Source organism: Notechis scutatus, chromosome 1 (assembly GCF_049901735.1).
Source record: "Notechis scutatus isolate UNSWTSFEM ecotype Mainland chromosome 1, rNotScu1.2, whole genome shotgun sequence".
NCBI classification, from domain to species: Eukaryota; Metazoa; Chordata; class Lepidosauria; order Squamata; family Elapidae; genus Notechis; species Notechis scutatus.
This window is the reverse complement of record NC_142009.1, coordinates 216,143,262-216,167,793: the sequence shown is the minus strand read 5'-3', so window position 1 is coordinate 216,167,793 and position 24,532 is coordinate 216,143,262. Positions and strand designations below refer to the sequence as shown.

At 43.6% G+C, this 24,532-nt stretch overlaps 2 protein-coding genes across 3 annotated transcripts in view; one reads left to right on the top strand and one right to left on the bottom strand.

The window, feature by feature from the left end:
• Positions 1 to 278, bottom strand: part of MYLK (myosin light chain kinase) — a 197,074-nt gene extending 196,796 nt beyond the window's left edge. The window contains exon 1 of one of the 2 annotated variants that reach the window (XM_087950208.1): positions 78 to 278. In XM_087950208.1, coding sequence (XP_087806334.1) covers positions 78 to 108 — 31 coding nt within the window. In that variant the 5' untranslated portion in view covers positions 109 to 278. The remainder of the gene's footprint in view (positions 1 to 77) is intronic. The other variant, XM_087950207.1, reaches the window with a different exon arrangement.
• LOC113410683 (CD63 antigen-like) overlaps positions 1 to 24,532 on the top strand; it is a 30,424-nt gene that overhangs the window by 854 nt on the left and 5,038 nt on the right. The gene's annotated exons all lie outside the window — the stretch shown is intronic.

Here is a 24,532-nt window from a genome sequence, read left to right as displayed (position 1 = left end):
AAGCCCAGCGCTTTAAGCTGGGAGAAAGGAGGCAGAGAGAAAGGGGAGGGGACGGGAGGGAGGGAAGAGAGACTCACCGCAATCTCTCCGGCGGCTGCTAGGTATCATCAGCGAGTTAGAAACTCCCGCCGGATTTCAAGCTCTCTTTGCTCGCGAAGTTTTCTCAGCGGCGTTTTCCCAACAAAACAAAACAAAACAAAACAAAACGGGTCCCTTGTTAATTTCCCCCCCGGTTTGTCCTTTCGAAAACGCGGGCTGGCCAATACCTGCGAAACCTTATTAGGAAATGTTTATCGGAGTTTTGAGCCCAAGCGGGAAGCCGGACTTTGAGCTAGGGCATGTGGTAAAGGCGGCCCGGGAAAGGTGGGTGGGGGGCGGTTTGAAGCAGGCAGCCGCCTCCGGAGCGGACCGCTTGCAGTTTTGACAACAAACGCTGGTGACCTGCGGCCAGCCAGAAGGGAAGAGTCAGCCTCCTCGAGGCGGGAACGGATGGGTTGGCTGCGCCGACAGGGGAGGGTGACCGGTGTGATGGCCTGGGGGACGGAGGAAGAGGGGGAAGGCAACAGCTACGGTCGCTGCGATAAACAATGATCCTCAATTCTACAACTGTCAGGGGGTCGCTTCAGACGTTGAAGATCTCGGAGTCTTTGGGATCCCTGGGCTAACCAGGTTATGTTCCCAAGGTGACATAATTTTTCTGGAGGCAACTGGATTTTGTTTTTTTTCTTTGAAGACGTTTCACTTCTCACCCAAAAAGCTTCTTCAGCTCTGACTGGATAGTGGGGAATGGAAGATCTTTTCATTACCCACTATCCTGTCAGAGCTGAAGAAGCTTCTTAGATGAGAAGCAAAACGTCTTTAAGGAAAAAACGACGTCCAGAAAAAGCACCTTGGGGACAACCATGACCTGGATGACTGAGAATTTCTACAGACTTTTAACCAGGTTATGCTTCACTCCCTTAACCCGCTGTTCCCACACTCACACAGCATCTTAAAACTTTGAAGCATGGGGTGTGGGGGAAGCAGATGCCCACTCTTGAGGAGGTGGCATCATCCCAAATGAGCTGTTTTTTCCCCCCAGGTGTGACTTCTGGCTGCCCAAATCTTGTCCTTTCCTGCTTTGATGTGTCCTTTCACTGGACTGGATGGGTGGGTTGTGTCTTCACAAACAGGTATTTTTTATTCAGGACAAACGGGTATTTTTTATTTAGATTTGGAAGGTGGCTTATAGAGTTAAGAAGACAAACACCTGAATAAAATTATCCATTGTGTTACAAAAGAACATAAGGGCTCAGCTTGTGTCAGCCCTTTGAGGTGGTGCAGATAAGAAATGCCAATCCTGAATACTAACACTTCATTAGAAGAATTATAGTAACAAATTTTTCAAGTCTGAAAGTATCTCTCCCTCCCTTATTTTTATTCTCCTGAAAACTTGGGAAGGTCCCTCCCCTGACTCAGTTTTTGTTTATCAGACTGTTGTCTAGGCTGCAGCTCTTCCTCCTGTCTCTCAAAATCATTCCCACATAACATTAAAACACTAATCCAAACTTTCAAGCAAAGCTATGCTTTCAAAGTCTTTTGAAACGTTTGTAAGCGGGGAGGGGAACTGCATATCTCCGTGGGAGGGGGGATGCTGTTCCTGAGGTCAAACACTTTGAAAAAGAAGACATGCTTCTGGGGTCCCACTACTAAATGACATTAATTGACCCAGGAACACCTGCATTTTACTTGATCTTGCCAAGACCACTTGTGATCTTCCTCAAATAAATAGGGCATATGTCACAAAAAGCTCTATGGGTGATAACCAGCCCCTTGAATTGCAGTCAGAAGCCAAATAGCAACCAGTATAGTTCGCACAGAAGCGATAATATATAGGCATATTAAGTTGTGCCCATTGTTACCCATCCCACTGTTTTATACCAGCTGTAGCTTATGGGTGGTCTTCAAGTGCAGTTCATGCAGAGTGCATTGCAGTAGTCCAATCATGAGATGACTACTAGGACATGAGCAGAGGTTCTCACAGCATTCAGCAGGTTGTCATAGTTCTGGAGAACCGGTATGGAAATTTTGAGTAGTTCAGAGAACCAGCAAATACCACCTCTGACTGGAGATTTTACAGTATCCTTCCCCTGTCATGCTTACCAGCCACGCCCACAGAACCGGTAGTAAAAAAAATTGAATCCCACCACTGGACATGAGTGATTCTCCAAAGGGCCTCTAGGTTGAGGGAAGGGTGCAACTGGTACACAAGATACAAAGGCCTTCCTGGCCACAGCTGTCACCTCTTCAAGCTGTAGTTATGAGACTGGGATGAATCCCCCTCACACCCATCAAGTTGTGTACTAGTCTCAGATGGGAAAGCCATCTAAATCCAAAGGAGCAAAAATGCTAGATCCAGAAGGACCAAAATAAACACAACCAGAGGTGATATTCAGCAGGTTCTGACCAGTTCTGGAGAACCAGTAGAGGAAATTTTGAGTAGTTCGGAGAACCGGAAAGTATCACCTCTGACTGGAGATTTTACAGTATCCTTCCCCTGCCACGCCCACCAAGCCACGCCCACAGAACCAGTAGTAAAAAAAAATTGAATCCCACCACTGGACACACCCACTTGGCCTATTCCTTATCCAGACCCAAACAGCCTCTAGACACTGGGTCAGGACATCAACAGCAGTTCCTGGATGATCCGAATTAATTGGTATCATTGGAATGGTGATAACACTGGACCCTAAACCAACAGATGACCTCGCACATGTAGATTCCATGTAGATGTTAAACAGGAGGGGCAAAAACTTTAAGCTGTGAAGCAATGGACAGAACTTTCTCCCATACTTCCATCAACATTAATTGGAACTGACCATAGAGAAAGGAGAACCACCTCCACCACAATACAGTGCCTCCCAGTCCCAAACCCTGTGGTTGGTCCGGAAGGTTGACAATATCAGAAGCCAATGAGAGATGAAGTAGCACAAGAATGGACACACTATCCCCCATCCCAGCTTTGCCAAAAGCCACCAACAGAGGTTATGATTTTAAAGAAAGCTATTCATTTCATTTCTGGAGTGATAATTATGGATTTATTTCTATATTTCAGAATAAAATTGGATAGGAAAAGGAAGGTGTCACCGTGTGTTTTTTTATATTCCATCAAAAGCATCTACCCACAAAACAGTGGGAAGTGCAGGCTATTTTTACATTGTCTTTCCTCCATTTTCCCCCAGATTGCAAGGGAATGACATCAGTAGACAATACAGCTAAGGACAAATACTGAAAACCTTAAAACACAGAGATATTGTAGCATGTACTGATGGAATCTTCTTACTAGTAGTATAACTTCTTTTAATAGAGTTTACATATCAGTCATCTTTAATGTAAGCTCATGCAAACAGTCAACTCAGGAAAGGGTAATCCATCCTTTAATAAAGTAATGTTTATGTTCACATGATTTACTAGGCCTATATTAAAACAAACTATTATCTTGGCTTGTGCAACCTTTTCTGAACCATAAACTAACCAGATGGACTTGATTTCCAAAGCATGTTAGGCTAAAATATGATTATTTTATTGATTTGTGTTCTCTATGAATTGAGAAAATGAAAGTTCTTGTTTGTTACGGATGTCTGCACATAATGGCCTTGATACCTCTATGCAATCTGAAACTCACAGAGAGAATCTTGAACCTTTGAAGTGACTGAGTCCTTAAGAAAGAAAAAACAAATACATTTGTTATAAAAAATACATTTGAGTTTTAAAATACATGTGTTGTGTCTCCTGTCTGCTTTCTCTCCTCTATTGACAACTGCAGAAATAATGTGGAATGTTATATGTAACACCAGTCTTTCTATTGCCCCCTCAAGAGGATGTGGGAATGGAACATTCTCTGGTTGTGTTACCAAAACACATTAAGTCATCTATTAGTCACATTTTAAGTCTAATATGTTGTTAGACTGGAAGTGTCTTTAGCATGGATTTTAAATCTAAACAAAATACATGCTCTTTTTTTGTTTTCCTTGTTAAAAACAATGGCAGTGAATCTTCCTGTTCTTTCATTGTAATTTGATGTTGAAATTCACTGATGCAATATCAAGGAACCTTATGAAAGTTTGATCTTCTCCTTATTAGAAAATATCCATCATACTTATCTTTTAACTGGATGGGAGGCAATCAGAAATTTTCACTAGGAAATTTTTAAAAATACCAAGAAGGCAATAGTAAACCAATTTCATATTCTTGTCTAGAATGCAATACTGTCTTTCCCCCTTTTTTAAAGCAGCGAGATATTTCTATCAAATAGGTGTCCCCCAAATTTGAAGGGCATTAACCTTAGTGCACCGCAATGCGCTTTCCGCAGCAGTTTTGAGGGCTGATACAAAACAACAACAACAACAACCATATAAACTGAAGTATGCCCCAGAGGACAAGAGGCCATTCAGATTAAAGTTCACATCCTATTATACCGCATCTTCTATAAGGACTCATGGACTCGAATATATAACATGTTACCTAATAAAATATATGGGGAATACTGATCTCTTCTACATTCAACTACTGTTATCGGATCAGTAAAAAGTAGTTTCTCTGAATGTGACCAGATTCTGTTATGGTGTATGCAAAATTAGACTGTAACTGCCTGATGCTAATCCATCACCAATTTAATATATTATTTAAATGCCTTTTTTTTTTTTGCAGTCATCTGTCTGACTGATATTCTTCACTACCACCATAAAAAAGCTCATAAAATTGGATGTAGTCACATGGTGACATATGTTACAACTGTAACTTCAAGCTCAGTTATGGTTGTAAATTGTATGCCAATATTACCTATTTGATACAGATCAACCTAAATTGTAGAAATAACTCCAAAGGCTTCATTTTAAAGTTGAAGAATCTTTATTCATCATCATCTTTGATCTTAGACAACAAAAAAATGCAGTTCTTGTCTTTCCTCTCTCTCTCCCTTCCTATCTTCCTCCTCCCTCAAGTGCTGCTATTCACAGGATTGAGTGTTTTTCCAGTGAGACCGGTCTATCGGGGCAACCTGGTTTACCCAAACATGGGTCGGAGCACACTGCTTCCGCTTTTGCCTTTCAGGCCCAATCCAGGAGCCTTCGCAGGCAGTCGCTTCTGCAACAAACTATTTTGTGTTACATTTAAATTTGCGGAGAAATAAATAAAAGGAGACTAGTATAGCTATTTCAAGCTGTTTAGCTCATCAGCTAGCTGGGATTCAAACCCGGCAGCTAGGTGTTACTACACCTACCTAATATGCAAGCAGCCCAGGTTCGAATCCCAGAAGGGTACAGTTATCTAATGAGAGCTAAACAGCTTGAAATAGCTATACTAGTCTCCCTTTATTTCTTTGTCAGTAAATTTAAATTTATTCACAGGATTGTACTTTATAACAGGATTGTATTGTGAATAGCACCATAATTTTCACAGGGGTCTGCATTCTTCTACAGAAGAGCTTCACTGTTGAGAAAACTAACTTTTTGGATTCATTAAATCTACTGGGGAGAAAAAATAAAGTGGGATCTGTTTTTCTGCATGGTTTTGGAGGTGCATGGGCAATTAACATTAAGTTATTTTTTTTAAATAATTTCTACTCAATGATTAATGATAGACACAAATGATAATATCAAAAAGGTCCTGCAATTAAAACACTAAACAGTACTAGATCACTCAGAAAATGCAACAGATACTGTATTCATTAATGGGGCCATATAAAGCAGAAAATATAACCAAAAGCAACAATGCATGTTCCCAGGAAAAGGAGGGAATCCTAGTGGAAGACAAGAGTCCTTAATGGTGCCTTAATGTAATGCTGAATCATGGCTTTGTATTATGTCTGAAAAGCCTAGTGTGTCAGAAAGAAATCAGTCCAAGTACCTTGAAAAAGTAGCAAATTCTATTGCAGATAAGCATGATGCACGATCTTGTACAATTTTCTGCCTGTGTCAGACTTAAAAGCAATTTGCAACTTTTGGCAGTGCTTGTATGAAAATGTGTGGGCTCTTTGGAAAAGAAAAATATCTTTCACTCAGGCTGGGATACCCACTCTAGAGAATTCTCTTTTCAGTCTCTTAAACATTACGAAGAGGCCTCCCTGTGACTTCAAGTGTTTTGTTCCACAGCCAAAGTCTGCCTCTCATTCTGACCAGGTGCATCCATTTCTTCTCTTCCTTTAAAAAACAGCATGCAGAACTCTGCAGCCAGTAGGATTATATCACTTTATCACTTTGTTTGAAACAAGCATACCTATAGTCCAGTGATGGCTAACCTTTTGGTCATTGCATGCCAAAAGTGCCGAAACCCATAATGCTATGCATGCACTTCCCCCCTGCTCCCCCCACCCCCTGCGCATGCAACCCCCCCATACTCCCCGTTTCCTGTGCATGCACATGCAACCCCATGCACTGCCCTGCACATGCACGCGCATCTCCTGCATGCGCCCCACGCATGCAGGGCAGATACCTAACAATCAGCTGGCTGGTGGGAGGCGTGCGCACATGCGCAGTGGAACTGAGCTGGGGCGACAGCTCAAATGCCAGCAGAGATGGCTCTGCATGCCATGTTCAGCACACGTCATAGATTCGTCATCACGGCTATAGTCCATGCATGCACCCTCATCACTGCTGTTCCATTTTGGAATAGGTACAGAAATGAAACTAATAAATAGTAAGCCAAAGAAATTAAAGGCAAGAAATTAGAAAAGAAATGGAAATACATACCTTGATATATCAAAGTTTATATCAAAATCATTTGCTATACTTTTCTATAGGTTCTTGCAAATCATCCTTACTGCTTTAACATCTGTCCACTGAACTTATACATGGTCTTTTGTTCTTTAAAATTCTCCCTTCTCTCTTTCTGAAGATTTAATCAACTGCATTCACTCAAATGTTCTTGGTTTTTCCTTTCTCACAATTCACTCACTCTTTCTTTATAGATGCCTTGTGATTTGATCCTCATTCAATTTTGTACTTCTTTTATACTGATCAGTAACTTTTGTATTCAGTCATAATTTTCCTATTCCTTGCTCCATGTTGACTAAATTTTCCATTCATTCCCATACAATTTACTTACTTCCATCATAAACTACTCTTATTACATTGAGCAACCAAACATCAACTCCAAATGTTTGCACAACATGGCTTTAGTGAAGCCTGTTTATTCTAGCTTCCTTTCCTTTCCTTTCCTTTCCTTTCCTTTCCTTTCCTTTCCTTTCCTTTCCTTTCCTTTCCTTTTCCTTTCCTTTCCTTTCCTTTCTTTTCCCTTCCTTTCCCTTCCCTTCTTCTGCATTTAATCTCCCTTTAGGTACAACTTAGGTATATTTCCTTTAGGTACAACTAAAAGAAAAGCCAGAGGGGAAAAAAAAGCCAACAGAAAGTAGAAAGAAATTATAAATATTGTAAAAATGAGCATCAGCTTTTCAGTACTACTTTCAGCAAATAGTCTGTAAATAGTCTACCTGAGCTTTAGAAACCAACTTTATATTTGTTCCTTTTACTTCTAACAATTCTGATCTAATTCACTCAGAAATTGTGATAGGACTGATTCTATCTTCAGTTTTTCTTTTTCCCATCCCAAATGCTCCTTTGAGGATTCTTGTTCTTCTCCAGCTTATACTATTCAGAAGAAAAAAAAAGCAGGAGAAATTGCTACGTATTACCGAATTTCTGTAAAATACTTGTTGGGAAGTTAAGGAACCCATACACTCCTCTTTGCAAGTCTTTAACAGAGGCTTGTGGTACAATTGTCATTTAGACCCAGAACAGATACCAGCTGCTTCATGAATTATATTCCATCAAATTCTTGTGCAGTCTTAGTGACCTTGTAGATAAAAAATTTTTCTGTGATGATCTATCCCTAATCTGCTCTTTCAGTCTTCTAACAGAACAGGGAAGACCAGAATCCAGTCTTTTAGCATCCAGTTTTCAAACTCACAAAATGACTCCTTTCGGGTCATTTTGGAAATGGCCAACTGGAAATCTGAATGAAAAGTTGAACATGATAGAACGTGCTGTCATTAACAGAACTTTTCAGCTGTGTAGTTTATGAGAATGCCTCCACTGTTATACTTACCTCTTATCACATGATCACTTTTCTCCCAAAGGAAAAGGGCAAAATTAAGTGCCCCTTTTCAAATCAATGTTTAATTTCAACTGTTGCTGGACCTTAATTCTCTTTTTTGCTTAGCCAGAGCTTGTGGATTTTTTTTTCTTCAGGTGGCAGACTCCTAGCATTACAGTCAAGGATCCACAGTGCAGCTATTCTTTGTCTCTTTAATTGATTTTCTCTGAAAAGAGACAGGAAGGGAACAAATGGAGGACAAAGTAGGCTGAGCTCCTTGTAACATTCTTTGAATAAGAGGGGCATTACGCAATAACAGCCTCATTCGGAAAATCCATTGTCGGACACAAGATTGAGAGAGAATGCAAAAATTCCAATTTTGGCATACGCATACAAAAATACTCTAGATCTTCAGGCCCAAAGAATGTTGGGGGCTGAAGGTTCTGTCCCTTGCCAGGACTATCTATAACTTGTCAGCCACAAAAATTTGCATTTCAACACTTTTGCATATGGGTTGAGCTCCTGTCATAACAATGATAATAATAGTAGCTTTGTACATTTGCTCCTTCCAAGAGCATGGCTTGCCAGGTTTTGAATATAGCTATTATTGCTTTGTTTCACATACCTAAAAAGTTAGAGCCATGGATTGGGACACAGTGATAAAATGCTGGGAGCTAGTCCATAACTTGAAAGTAGAGGAAAACAGATTGTAACAGTTGGCACAAGAGAGCCAATAATTTTTCCATGCAGGTGTTTATGCTGCTTTTTAAAAAATAAGTTTGATCTATACAGGTTGATCTATAATTTATTGAGGATGTAGAACTACTAAATAGAGAATCTTTTGGATCTGCTTTTAAGAGGAAAAACCACCCCCACCAATCATTTCTACAGCCTGAGTTCAATTGGAATTTAACCTTTTAAAATATATAAATTGAGCCAGGATTAGTCTTCTCAGGATCACACCATTTCATATAGGAGCCAGTAAAACATTATATTTCATCAGCCACTACTACTAAGTTTATATTTAAGACAAAGCAACAGAAAATATGAGACTTGTGGCTTTAATAATCTGTAGTTGCATCCACTGCTGCCAGGAAGCAAAGGCAGCTGAGACATATGTAGGTTTCAGATAGTTTGGAGAATGTTTTCTTGCAATATAATTCAGAATTGGTCAATGAAATATCAGATGGGGCAGCTGCCTCAGTCGTTTTATTAAAGCTATACACAAATAAGCATCACCAAATTCAGCAGAATTGTGGTCAATGTTTAAAATAGTTTTCCAAATTTGGCAACTCTAGGATGTGTCGTGCTCAGGCTGGCTGAGAAATTTTGGAAGTTGAAGTCCACCCATCTTAAAGTTGCCAAGTTTGAAGAAGATGTGGTCTAAAGTCTCTATTCCAACTCATATTTACTGTTCTCAAAACCAAGTAATAAATTTAACAAGAAACATTTTTTGGGGTGACAGGTTGTTTTTGTTTGTTTGTTTTTGAGTGGGGGATATTCAATAAGGGAGGTAAGCTCTTTGGGAGGCTTCACATACTGAGTTTGGACAAACAAACAAACCTCACCTTACTCCATTGACCCCATTCTGAAAGTATCAGCCCTATAACCCATTTCCTTTCTGGCTTGAATTGCATCCTACAGAATTGAGTTGAATAGCCTGCTATTGGCTAGATGGCTTATATTTAGTTTGGAATATACAAAAAAAAAAAAATAGCTCTGCAACCAGTTGTCCAAAAAGGAAAGGGTGACAATCTTAATACCCAGATAGAGCAGCATAAATTTTGTGGGTTATTGTTTATGGGTCTGGAGAGTTTCTAGGTTTTTTAGGCTTTTAAATTAAAAAAAACATCTCAGTAAAGCAAAGAAAGATCTAGAGTGCTGCAAATCTGTTTTAAAAGCAGATGGTTTTGTTAATTTAAAACTTCTTGTGATCATTAATAGAAATTAGAGCTTGTAGTGATGCCACTGTGCCTTCTGCAAGAAACCATGGTTTAAAATGGCTTTGTTCAACTTATAGAGATTTAGGAAAAATAGGAGAAGAGCCTCTGATAGCAAAATGTTTCCCACTTCAGGACAATTAAATCAGAACTTTGAAAACTGTATTTGATAAAAGTGAAGTAGTCTCCATAGAGCTAAAGCACAGTTAACAGAGTCCTTAAGACCCACTGAAACCTGAATATTATACTGTATTAATACAAAATGCTAAACCCTTTCTAGTCTCTCTTTAATACATATAAAGTATCAATTAATACTGCAATCTGAGCCACTTGTTACTATATATTCAAGCTTAAAGGGGGATTTAACTCAGTCTCCTCTTTGATGTGATCCTTGCCTTACTTATTTCAAGGCTTACCACCTGCAGGTTTTGCTTTTCAGCTTTTACTTGGCTATTGTCCGTGTGCACATTCTTATTTTGACATTAGCACTTCCAGGCAAAAAGGTCACTTAACAGTTGTGTTTGTACAACTTATTTATGTATGGTTAACTGAACCACACTTTGTAAAATAACATAATTCCCTAGGTCTGTATGACACACTAACCCATAAACTTGCTCTACAGGATAAGTTAATCATACAATTTAGATATAATTTAAATGCCATTGGGTCCAGCCTCATGTTCAATGCAGGAAACCTGTGAATCATTAGAGCCTCCCCCCATTTTTTGATTTACTTGCCATCATTTGTATGTACCCATTCTCCAGGATTTCTCAACTGTTCAAAAATAATTAAATAATCACCATTCTTTTCAGTTACCTTTAAAGCTACAGCTTATGTGGTTTTACAGCTTTAAATTCATTCAGAATAAAATTCCATTACCATGTTTTAAATGGATAGAATTGAAACTATGCTAGTGGTCTTCAAACTTGATAGCTTTAAGACTTGTGGACTTCAACTCCCAGAATTCCTCCTCCAGTCATGTTTGCTCAGGAATTCTGGGAGTTGAAGTCCACAAGTCTTAAACTTGCCAAGTTTGAACACCCTTGCTCCATGCATTATATTCTGCTCTTCATAATTTTCTTGTGAAACATATATATTTGTTGGAGAGGACTACAGCAAAATGGTAGTGTAGCTCTGCCTTTTCTTTCTTACTGATTTGGATTTTGCCATCTTCACTGAGTAGTGGTATACAGGTAATCCTTGACGTACAACCACAATTTAGCCCAAAATTTATGTTGCTAAGTGAGAATTTGTTAAGTGAGTGTTGTCCCATTTTACAACTTTTCTTGCCACAGTTGTTGTGAATCACTGTAGTAGTTATTAAATTAATACTATGGTTGTTAAATGCATCTGGCTTTCCCATTGAGTTTGCTTGTCAGAAGGTCACAAAAGGGGATCACATGACCCAGGAACACAACAATACAACAAATGAGTCAGTTGCCAAATGGCTGGGCTTTGATCACATGACCAGGGGATGATGCAATAGCCAGACCTGTGAAAAATGGTCCTGTCACTTTTTTCAGTATCATTGTAACTTTGAATAAATGAACTCCTGTAAGACCTGTACTGATTATTATCTATTTCTTTTATTCTGAACATAATTGAAGGTCATTTGGTGGAAGCCAACCATTGAATCCAGAGCTTCTGTAGAATGACAAAACTTGTGCTGTTGTGACCTCACCCAAGCAATAGCCCTCATGTATTTGTGTGCAACAGTGCCACATACAAAGGGCCTAGGCCTACACACATTTCATCATTTGCTCCCTTGTTCTTATTCTGCTTCTTTTGTTCTTCACCAACCACAACCCTGAACATTGGTTATCTGTGCTTCCTCTACTGTTCCAGATAATTTATCTGTATTCTTCCTTAGTGACTATCCTTCCTCTTCATTCAAATGGCCTCTTCTGCTGTCTTATCTTCCTTTTCTTTATGGAATTGTGAGAGTGCTTTTAATGTTTGCTTTTTTAAGAAGCCCTCACATTTTATTTTTCCCATCAGGTTTTCTGCCATGAAATCAACCTATAATTGTTCTGACTTCATTAAAGCTACTTTTTGAAGTTCAAGATAATGCATACAATCCCTTCCTCTTAATGCTCTTGCTAGTCTACTTCAATTAAGTCTTCCCTGTTACTTGTTACAATACAACCTTTCTCAACTGGAATGCCATGAAATTTAGGGTTCCATGAAAGTCAGGTTTGAAAAAAATATCAACATAATTTACAAATAAAGCTCATGTTGTAAGCTGTAAGCTGTAAATATAATAGCTTTTGTGCAGGAGTTCCTGAAATTCCTCCAGAGTTAAAAGCAAAGTTGAAAAAGGCTGGTATATCATCAAAAACAGTTAATTCTTTTAGGTCTTCATCCCCTGAAGGAGGACGTTGTCTACAAGGCAAACCTAGAATTTCCTGTAAAAACCATGCTTCTTTATTCCCAGCAGTAATTTGAGTCCCTAATACTATAATCATTAATACTATAAGTATAAACTTTTTGAAAGGGTTTGCAATTTGCTTCTGGAAACCACCTTGTGATTCTTTACTTTGATTGGCTGGGGCACAGGAACTATCACCAACAGTGGTGATTAATTAATTCATCCACTTAACCCAGATGCTTCCTGTTCTGTACAAGTCAATTAACATACTCGTAGCCCCGCGTCGCGATTGGTTAAGGCGCGCCACGACCGGATTGGTCGAGCGAGCCGCACTGATTGGTCCGCTCTGCGAATCCCCGCGATTGGTGGAAACTAATCGCGGGAGATTCAAGCGGTGTCATTGCCGCGACCGCCGCGGCTCGAGAATAAAAAGCCGCAGTTTTTCCCTTCAAGCCTAAGCTGTATTCAGGAGCAAATAAAGAGCTGAAACCAAGTCACTGTCTCCGAGCTTCCTTTCTCGACGGACGCGACACTGGCGGCGAAGGTGGGATCAAAGAATAACCACCGAACACGTGTCCCGAGGAAGACAAAGGACCGGCGAGATGGCCAGCATGACCCCACCAGCACCCTTCAACCCCGCTACCGAGGACTGGGAATCGTACACGGATAGATTCCTGATGTTCCTCGAAAGTAGCAATTTGAAGGATGCGAACGGGCAGAAGAAAAGGGCCGTCTTCCTCACACACTGCGGGCCCGCAGTGTTTAAGATGGCCAAAGCCCTCGCGAAGCCAGAGGACGTGAAGGCGATGGACTGGGCGATCTCGAGCCACTCCTTCGGAACCACTACGCCCCGCTGTGCCCATTCTCATCCGGCGGGATGAGTTCTGTCGGCGAAACCAGCGGCAAGGCGAGAGCATTAGCGACTTTATAGCCGCCTTGCGAGACCTAGGGGGATGTGCGAGTTCAGGGACCTGGACGATGTCCTCCGAGACCGCGTGGTCCTAGGCCTCAGGGATCAGGCACTAAAAAGTCGACTGATGGCAAAGGCAACATCGACCTCGGGACGCCCTGGCGAAGCTTCCGCGGCGAAGCCACCCGGAAGTCAGCAGCCAGACTTCGGAGGGCAGACAACGGGGACCACACTGAAACCCCGAGACAAGCCAACGAGAAACCACCACACACCACGGGGACCTGGACTCCGCCTCCGATACCATGGACGAGGAGGAAGACGCCCACCGACTACAAACAGGACGGGACCGGCGAGATCAACGGGGTCGTAAGTGGGGAACCAGTGCGCCGGGTGCGGGGAAACCACTTTCGATCCGAGTGCCGTTTTATCGACGCGATCTGCCGGCAGTGCAACAAGAAGGGCCACATCGCCCGAGTCTGCCGACTCAAAAGACACACAGCCCCGCCGGCGAGAACCAAGCAACCGGGACGCAGACGACACCCCCGAGAATCAGAGATCGCCAAGCCGACTATCGCTGGAACCGAGACAACCGAGGACGACGGAGCGGGGAAGGCCGACAGAGAGAAGAAACCCACCAGACGGTCACCATCGGCCATGCCGAAACCACGGATGCCCGGAAGGTCTCACGTGGAGGTGAGCATCGAGGGCGAACCATGCCGGATGGAGGTAGACTCGGATCCTACCTCTCCATGGTCGCCTGGAAAGAACTCAAGCGCCTGGTGCCAAACATCCAGAAAAGAGGACTGGAGAACCAGAAACTGATCATCAAGGACTATCAGGGAACCGCATCCCCGTCATTGGGACCGGACAGTTCGTGGTGACTTTCAAAAACCGCACCTTGAAACTTCCCCTGACTATCGTGGACCGGAACCGACCCAGCCTTTTAGGACTCAATGGTTCGCGCCACTCGGGATCGAGGTCACGGGAGTAAACCACACCACAGAGGCCGACTGGGAGCAGCAGCTGGCGAGGGACTTCAAGAAGTATTCGACGGCACCCTAGGCAAGTACAAAGGGCCCCCTATCTCTTTTAGCCTAGACCCAAATGTCGCCCCCATACGCCTAAAACCCAGACGGGTGCCTTTTGCACTCCGGAAGAAAATAGACGAGCAGATTGACAAACTCGTCAAACAGGGGTTTTGCAGCCAATCGACCACGCCCGGTGGGAGACCCTATAGTCACCCCAGTCAAACCAGATGGGTCAGTAAGGATCTGCGGGGACTATAAGGCCACCCTCAATTGCGCCCTGCAACAAAGCGCCTACCCCGTCCCAGTAGTGCAACACCTATTACACTCGCTGGGGGGCAAGGTCTTGCGAAGCTCGACCTGGCGCAAGCCTATCAGCAACTGCCGGTCGATGAAGAAACCGCCGAGGCGCAAACAATAGTCACCCACCGGGAGCGTTTGTTGTAACCGACTCCAGTTTGGAGTCAGCGTAGCCCAGGAATCTTCAGAGCCTCATGGAGAGACTGCTGCGAGGAATCAAGGGGTGGTTCCCTATTTTGACGATGTATTGGTGTCAGCAGCCAACCAGGAGGAACTAGAGGGTCGCCTAAGGGAGGTGCTAGAAAATTCAAAGGGGCCGGGCTAAAGGTGAAGAAAGAGAAATGCCAGCTATACACAGAGCAAGTCGAGTTTCTGGGGTACCTCCTAGACCGACATGGCATCCACCCAACCGGAAGCAAGGTCAAAGCCATAAAGGAAGCCCCCACACCCAAGAACAAAACAGAGCTGCAGGCATTTCTGGGACTGCTAAATTTTTACAACGTGTTCTTGCCCCAAAGGCGACGTGGGCGGAGCCTTTGCATGGCTCCTGGACAGGACGGCCAAATGGACCTGGGGAAACGGGAGGACACCGCATTCAAGAATACCAAAGACCTGCTCACCTCGGATGCCGTTCTCATTCAGTATAATGAGACCCTACCCATCGCCGTCACATGCGACGCCTCACCATTTGGCGTCGGCGCTGTCCTCAGCCATACACTCCCAGACGGAAAAGAAGCACCCATCGCTTTCTTTTCAAGAACACTCAGCAAACCCGAAAGAAACTACAGCCAATTAGATAAGGAGGCACTGGCCATCGTCGCAGCAGTAAAAAGTTCCACGAGTACCTCTACGGCCGCCGATTCACCTCATCACGGACCACAAGCCGCTGCTAGGCATCCTGGCGGGAACAAGGCCACCCGAACATCCTATCCCCAGGATGACAAGGTGGTCTGAGTTCCTCGCCGCCTACGACTACCGGCTCACACACAGACCGGGTAAGGCGATCTCCCATGCAGACGCGTTGAGCCGCTCGCCGCTTCCCGACCTCCAGACGACGATCCAGCTCCCACGGACGACCACCCTCAGCATAGAGACATTGCGGACCTACCCATAACCGCGTCAGACATTGCCCGAGAGACTAATAAAGACAAGCGTCTGGCGCGGGTATTACATTGGGTAGCAAAGGGATGGCCAGAGAAAGACAGCGATGATGCATTCAGGACATTCGAAACCGGCAAACAGAACTGTCACTACAGAAAGGTTGTTTGTTATGGGGGACAGGGTGGTCATACGGAAAAAACTGCAAGGGAAGGTATTACAATTATTACACGAAGGGCACCCGGGATTGTGAGGACTAAAGCTTTAGCCAGAAGCTATGCTTGGTGGCCAGGTATGGACAAGGAGATCGAGGCCTGGGTAGCCAAGTGCTCGCGCTGCCAAGAAACCAGACCAAATCCCCCGCAGCACCAATTTTAGAATGGGAAACGCCCAGGGACCATGGTCGAGACTCCATATAGACTTTGCCGGGCCCACAAAAGGGAACACATTCCTCATCACGGTGGATGCTTACTCCAACTGGCTGGAGGTAAGCAACATGAAGACCACCACAACAGATGCAGTAACCAAGGTCTTAAACAAACTCTTCGCAACCCACGGTCTCCCGGATGTCATCGTGTCAGACAACGGACCCCAGTTCACCTCGCTGGAATTGAAAGATTCCTAGCGGAGCAGGCATACGACACGCACTGACAGCGACGGCGCATCCGGCGGCCAATGGTGAGGCAGAACGGATGGTTCAATTTACAAAAGAACCCTCCAAAAGATCGAACACGGGGACATACAAGAAAAAATAAATAAAATGCTCCTAATACAACATATCACCCCTAACACAACGACTAACAAAAGCCCGGCAGAATTACTAATGGGGAGAAAACTAAGGTCACCACTCGACAGACTACACCCACATACAACCCGGAAAAACCCCGGACTCATCTAGCAAGCACCGGGTTTTGCACCAGGCGACATGAGTCTATGCAAAAAACCTTACCGGAGACCCACTATGGGTACCGGCAACTATAACAACTGACAGGACCCCACTCCTACCGGCTACAGACAACCGACGGACAAACATGGAAACGCCACATCGATCAAATAAGATCAAGAACAAAAAACACAACCGACACGCAACCAAACACAGACGACACCGATAACACAAACCAAGAGGGGAGGGAAGACACAGAGGATCAAATAGGAAATAACCAGCAATACTCACCAGTCAACAGCCAGCCCGAAGTCTCACCAGGAAGGAACAGCCAGGCCAGCTCAACCAGCCCGGAAAGACCAGGCAGGAGCGGCGAAAGTCGCAGCTCGACCAACCGGAGTAGACCAGGAGGGAGCTGCAACAAGAGGCCCAGCGACACCTTCCAGGGGTTCCATCGACAGGGCCAAGAGAAACAGAAGTCCCGACCGAACCGGCCGGGAACAAACAACAACTAAGCTGCGCAAGTCAAGTAGACAAGTACGAAGCCCCGCCTACCTACGGGACTACGTTACGTAGGACCGAACCAAGAGGGGAGGGGTGTTCTGTACAAGTCAATTAACATACTCGTAGCCCGCGTCGCGATTGGTTAAGGCGCGCGACGACCGGATTGGTCGAGCGAGCCGCACTGATTGATCGCTCACGAATCCCCGCGATTGGTGGAAACTAATCGCGGGAGATTCAGCGGTGTCATTGGTCGCGACCGCCGCGGCTCGAGAATAAAAAGCCGCAGTTTTCCCTTCAAGCCTAAGCTGTATTCAGGAGCAAATAAAGAGCTGAAACCAAGTCACTGTCTCGAGCTTCCTTTCTCGACGGATGCGACACTTCCTGCAATATCTTAAAGTTTATTCAGAGTTTTAGCAGCTGTGGCTTTACTATACTGGGTAACTTGTTCTACTACATCTGTTCATTTTAAACAATTATATTCTTTGACTTTTACGCCCCAAGCATAGGAATCTTCCACTATGTCTCCATTATATTATTTTATATTTTGCTTTCCTGTACTAAGAATTACAGCTCTCTTGTTTAATTTTTGAAATATTAAACATTAGCATGTGGAGAACAAAAATCTTGATGAATCAATATATTTTTAAGTTTTTTTTTTCTACTGAGTGGATTAATTGTCTCCATTACTGCAACATTCCCATTACCTACTACAATACCTGAGCTTTATCTTAACTTTTCAGTTACAGATTTTCATTTTAGTTAAAGATTCATTTGAAAGGCCTCATGATAAAACTCTCCATATTTCAGCTGAGCCATTTTTCACCCGCCTTCATGAGGTGTTTATTCTGGGCCATAATTCAGACAATGAATCCAAAATCCAAATCCTGCCAACATGATTTACATAACCAATCATCCCTCTTCTTTTTTCCCTTGTCTTCCCTTATAAATGAAGATCATCCTTAAAGTTTCTTGAGCTTCCTTCCTGGCTGCAAAATTTAAGGCGATCCACAGTTGGAGTTTGCAATATTTTTGTCCTTCCGTGGATTAGCAGTAAGGAACAAATGTGTATGGATTTAATCATCCTTGGCTGTCTAGTCCTGATCCATGCCCCAGGCAGGCAGCATACTTCATAACTACATACGTGAGCCTGATCAGCACTCATCATATCAGTTCTTATATAGCAGGGGTCTCCAAACTTAGCTGGCTGGAGAATTCTGGGAGTTGAAGTCCACAAGTCTTAAAGTTGCCAAGTTTGGAGACCTCTGTTATACAGTATTCACATATAGCAATGAGTTTGGTTGTCTACTTTTGGTTTTGTACTTGCAGGGCACAACTGTTTCTCCTGAGTTCCACAGGAATCAATTGTCTGCTTTCTTATATTGTATCTTTTTGTTCCACTCAAAGGCCCAGAGCCAGTCTCTTCTGCAGAACACATTGAACCACAAATTAACCAACTACAGTTTAACTTAAAACATCCTGCAAACCCATTTACTGATTCTGTTCTATCGCCAGAACAAAGCAGACTTGAGACCGAAATTGAATTCAGCTCTTTATTAACTGTTAGGAACTTCAACTAAAGCCGAGCCGCAGCAGCCCTTTTTATAGCGGCTGCTCGCGGCTTGCAACCAATGGCATTTATTTAAAACTCCCACCGCTTAGGTGGCCAATCAGAACTGTTGTTATCTACCAATCGCTAGGCGGCAGTATCTGCCCAATAGGAATGCAGTATTACGAGTATGCAAAACAAGTACATAACACCCCTCCCCTCTTGGTTTGATCCAAGGTTATGTGATGTAGTCACGTAAGTAGGCGGGGCTTTTGTGGGTCCTAGTTGACCTGCGCAGTTCAGTCTCTGCGTTAACTTCGGTCGGTTCGGACAGGCTCTCTCCTGTTCTTCTCTCTGGAACCTCCTGGAAGGGTGAGCCAGCCATGCCACTTCTGCCGTGCTTTGTTGGGTTGGTTGGACAGGCACTGTCGCTCCCTTCTGGCATGCTCGGGCAGGTAGAGTTGGCTCGGCTGCTTCTTCCTTGGTTCTCCTCCAGATCTCTTCTTTTGAATTCGCCAAATGGTAAGTAGTTTTTATTTCTTTTTGGGTTTTCAGTTTCTGGTTGGTGGTTTGTTAATGGAGGGTTTTCCTTTCCTTTATTATTGAAGGGTTCCCACCCCTCTCTGGTTTTATTATTATTGTCTATTGGGTCTTGTGGATGTTTCTGCTCCATGTTCCGGGGGTGTGTCAGTGTTGCGTTCGATGTATCGAGATCGTAGTTGGTCGATGTGTCTTTTCCATGTTCTGCCATCGGTAGTCTCTAGCCGGTATGATCGGGGGCCTGTGATTTGTGTTATCATGGCCGGTAACCACAACGGTTCTCCGGTAAGATTTTTCACGTATACCAGGTCGCCTGGTATGAACGTGCGGTACTTACTGAAGGAGTCTGGTGGTTTCTCAGGATTGTAGGTGGGGTGTAGTCTGTCCAGATATGTGCGCAATTTTCTGCCCATTAAAAGTTCAGCTGGGCTCTTGTTTGTTGATGTGCACGGCGTTATATGTTGAATAGTGAGCATGGTGTTGATTTTGTCTTGTATGTCGCCTCCTTCAAGTTTTTCTAATGCTTCTTTTGTTTATCGAACCATGTGTTCTGCCCTTCCATTCGCCACCGGGTGAGCTGGCTCTGTCAGAGCATGTCGTATACCTTGCTCTGCGAGGAATTGTTCAAAAGCTAAAGCTGTGAACTGTGGGCCATTGTCTGATACTACTATATCTGGTATACCATGGGTGGTGAAGAGTTTCTTTAGTTGTTTAGTGACGGCTTCAGTCATTGTTGAATTCATGATGCTGACCTCTAACCAGTTCGAGTAGGCATCAACGATGATTAAAAATGTATATCCCTTTGTGGTCCGGTGAAGTCTATGTGGATCCTTGACCAGGGGCCTCTGGGTGTCTCCCAGTCAAGGACCGGTGCTAAGGGGGGGGGTAGGTCTGGACGGCTGGCATTTATGACATGTTCTTACCCAGGTTTCGATGTCTTTGTCTATTCCTGGCCACCAGACGTAGCTTCTGGCCAGGGACTTCATTTTTACCATGCCCGGGTGTCCCTCATGTAACATGTTCAGTACGTCTTCTTGTAATTTTCGTGGAACAACAACCCTATCCCCCCACAAGATGCATTCTTTTTCAATTGACAGCTCAGTTTGGCGGTTTTTGAACCGTTTAAAAGTCTCATTTTTGTCGTTTTCCGGCCAGCCCCTCCCCACCCAGTTCAGGAGTCGGGCCAGTGGTGCATCTTTTGCAGTTTCCCTTGCGATGTCCGATGCGGTGATGGGCAGGTTCGATATTGTTTCAATTTGCAGGGTGTGTGTGGTTGGAGCTGGATCGTCGTCATGGTCTGGTAGGGGTGAGTGGCTCAATGCGTCGGCATGGAGTATGGCTTTTCCTGGCCGATAGACGAGCTTGTAATTGTAGGCTGCGAGAAATTCCGACCATCTTGTCATCCTTGAAGACAGGATGTTGGGGGTGGCCCTGTCTCCTGCCAGGATTCCAAGCAGTGGCTTGTGGTTGGTAATCAAAGAAAATGTCCTACCATAAAGGTATTCGTGAAAACGTTTTACCCCCGAGATAGCAGCCAAAGCTTCTCTATCCAGTTGGCTGTAGTTTCTTTCAGCTTTGGATAGCATTTTGGAATAAAAGGCGATCGGTTCCTCTTTGCCATCAGGTAGTGTGTGGCTAAGTATTGCGCCTACGCCGAATGGTGAAGCGTCGCAGGTGACAGTCAGGGCTAGCGTGTCGCTGTATTGGATCAATACTGATTTAGATGTAATTAAATCCTTAATTCTTTGGAATGCAGCTTCTTCTTGTTGGCCCCATTTCCACATGGCTTTTTTATCGAGAAGTCTATGCAGTGGTTCCGCTATTGTTGCCTTCTGCGGCAAAAAGACATTATAAAAATTAATGAGTCCCAAGAATGCCTGCAAATCCGTTTTGTTTTTGGGTCTGGGTGCTTCTTTTATTGCTCATATTTTTTTTCCGGTGGGGTGGATTCCTGCTTCATCAATAAGATATCCTAGGAACTCAACCTGATTTGTGGCAAGTTGGCATTTTTCTTTTTTGACCTTGAGTCCTGCTTCTCTAAACTTTTGCAAGACTGCCCTCAGCCGGTCCTTTAGTTGTTTTTTTATTTCTGGCTGATATCAATACATCATCAAAATAGGGAACCACCCCTTTTAGTCCTTGGAGGAGGCATTCCATCAGGCTTTGGAAAACGCCGGGGGCCACACTGACACCAAATTGTAATCTGTTGCATTTAAATGCCCCCCATGTGTTACAATAGTTTGTGCCTCTGCCGTCTCAGAATCAACCGGCAACTGTTGATATGCCTGCGCGAGATCGAGCTTTGCAAAAAATTTTCCTCCCCCCAACGAGTGCAAAAGGTGCTGGACTACTGGAATGGGGTATGCGTGGTTCAGGGTGGCCTTATAGTCACCACAGATGCACACAGACCCATCTGGTTTCATGGGAGTCACAATCGGGGTTTCCCATCTTGCATGGTCGATTGGCTCTAACACCCCTTGTGCGATAAGTTTGTTCAGCTGCTCATCAATTTTTGGCTTTAACACAAAGGGGATGCGTCTGGCTTTTAGCCTGATGGGGGCTATGTTCAGGTTTAGGCTAAATGAGATAGGGGTCCCACAGTACTTGCCTAAGGTCCCGTCGAATACGTCTCGGAACTCCTCCATCAGGTCTTTTTCCCAGTCTGTCTCGGTGACGCTTTTGATTCCTGTCACTTCGATCCCCAGAGGCGCGAACCATTCTAACCCAAGCAGGCTGGGGCGGTCTCGGTCAACGATGGTCAATGGAAGAATTTCAGTGTTTCTTGAATTTTATCTTGAAATGTCCCAATCCAACTACCGGAATCTTGTTCCCTTGGTAGTCTTTTAACGTCAGGCTTTGCTCTTCGAGTTCTTTCCGCCGTATGTCTAGTATCAAGTTTTTTTATTGTGTTCCATGATACCATTGACAGATATGAGCCAGAGTCTACTTCCATTTCGCATGGCTCTCCTTCTATCTTGACATTTATTCGAACCTTCTTGGCATCAGTAGCTCTGGCATTTCCAATCATAATCGTCTGATGTGTTTCTTCCTTCTTGTTGAGTCGCTGACTTCTATTTTCCCGGCTCCAACGACTTCCAGTTGGCTTCTCCTTAGTTCGGGGGGGAAGTTGCTGCCTTGTCTTTTCGGACTATAGCTCTTTTTGTTTTGGCAGACCCTTGCAATGTGCCCCCGTTTTTCGCAGTCTGCAGATGGCGTCCAGAAAACGGCACTCAGACCGCGGGTGATTTCCTCCGCATCCGGCACACTGAAAATCATGTTTTCTCCCTCTTCTTTCTCGTCGGTTCTGCTCTGACTGGAGTCTGTTTACCTCTTCGTCTTCTTCCTCAGAATCAATTGATGACTCGATGTCTTCATGGTGGGTGGTTGCGGTAGTGTGTTTCTGGGTACCTTCCGCTTTCTTTTCTCTGCTCTGGCTTGGACTGTTGGCCGTATTCATTTGCTTCATTTTCGCCGCAGATTTTTTTGCTGCCTTGGCTGCGGTTGCTTCAGCGATGGCTTCATTTACAGTAATGTTGGGTCGATTAAACAGTTTGCTCTGCAGGGTAGCGTCTCTCAATCTGAGGACTATGCGATCCCTCATGGCTTCATCCATGTTGAGGAACTCGCATGCCCCTCCAATGTCCCTTAGTGCTGCTACGAAGTCCCCAATACTCTTGCCTTCTTGTTGATCCCATTTATAAAATTCATGTCTTCGAATGAGGTTGGACATGACAGGTGCGTAATGGTTTCTTAGCATTCAGTTCAGGTCTGGCCATGCCATCTGTTTGACATCGTTCGGTTTCACCAACGCCTTTGCCATCTTAAAAATGGTCGGACCGCAATGTGTCAGGAATATGGCTCTCTTCCTCTGGTCAGTGATTCCTTGTAGTTCGTTGCTTTCCAGGAACATCAGGAACCTGTCAATATATGATTCCCAGTCTTCTTCGGCTGGATTGAACGGTGCGGGTGGCGAGTTGTTGCCGGCCATCTCGTCGCTTTTCTGGCTTCCGTTGCCACGTGCTTACGGTCTTTGTTCCTTCGATCCCATCCTTGTTGCCAGTGTTATATCGCCAGAACAAAGCAGACTTGAGACCGGAGTTGAATTCAGCTCTTTATTAACTGTTAGGAACTTCAACTAAAGTCGAGCCGCAGCAGCCCTTTTTATAGCGGCTGCTCGCGGCTCGCAACCAATGGCATTTATTTAAAACTCCCGCCGCTTAGGCAGCCAATCAGAACTGTTGTTATCTACCAATCGCTAGGCGGCAGTATCTGCCCAATAGGAATGCAGTATTACGAGTATGCAAAACAAGTACATAACAGATTCTAAGCAAGAATTCATGGTACATGCATAGATTTGCTCTTCCTGGTAGACTGTTCAGCATCTGCTGTCTGGGATACTTATTTTTTTGTACACTTTGCATAAGAATAAGAACACTAGATAGGAAAAAAACCAATTGTATATGCATGTATATGATATATACATATACACTAAATAAACACACACACACACAGGCTGCTATGGTAAAACAGCACACTGCTCCTGAAATAGCTTGCTCTATATGAAAGTTATTTCAGGAACAGTTGGCTACAATAACCTAACATCCTGATTATGGTTTTAGTGAAGCTGCTGAAAGAAAAATGGTTTGAGAACATTATTAAATGTATTCCTTTTTAAGGTGATGTCACAAGCTGTAAATTGAGTTTTTGGTTGAAATTGGGAACATCTGTAACAACTGCAAACATTTATTAGCACAGGGCTATTGATCCTCACTAGTCTCAAGCATTATGGAGGGAGCAGGCAAAATGAGAGCAGAAGCAATAATTACATGGAAGTGGTGCATTAAAATTGCTTTATGGCTGACTGTTTTACTTTATTGGGTAAGGTATTGATTGCGTGTGTTTTACATTTGTAAGTGTAGTCTCACTTTGTATCTAGAGTATAAAATGTCACAATTTTTTGGAGACCAACTTCTCAATTCTGTTATGTGTTATAATAGTAGTTATTAGCTGTAATAGGATAACTGGAAATATATTCGTTTAGAAAAATTTTAACAAGATTGTGGTTGTACTGTACTTGCACAACATGCTAAATTATAAAGCAGTGTTTCTAAACCAAAATGGCAAAATTGAATTTTTTCAACTTGCATAATTTAGCAATTATAACTTTTTGTAAGGCCACAAGTTTTTCAAGGTGAAAGATAATTAAATATTTGAAAGCAAATTACATTTTTCAATAAATATAATTGACTTTTAATTTAAAATGCTTTGATTTAAATGTTTGCTTCTTTTTCCTATAATTCATGCTGTTTAATTTTTCAGCCCTAGAATAAATAATATATAATGGTTTG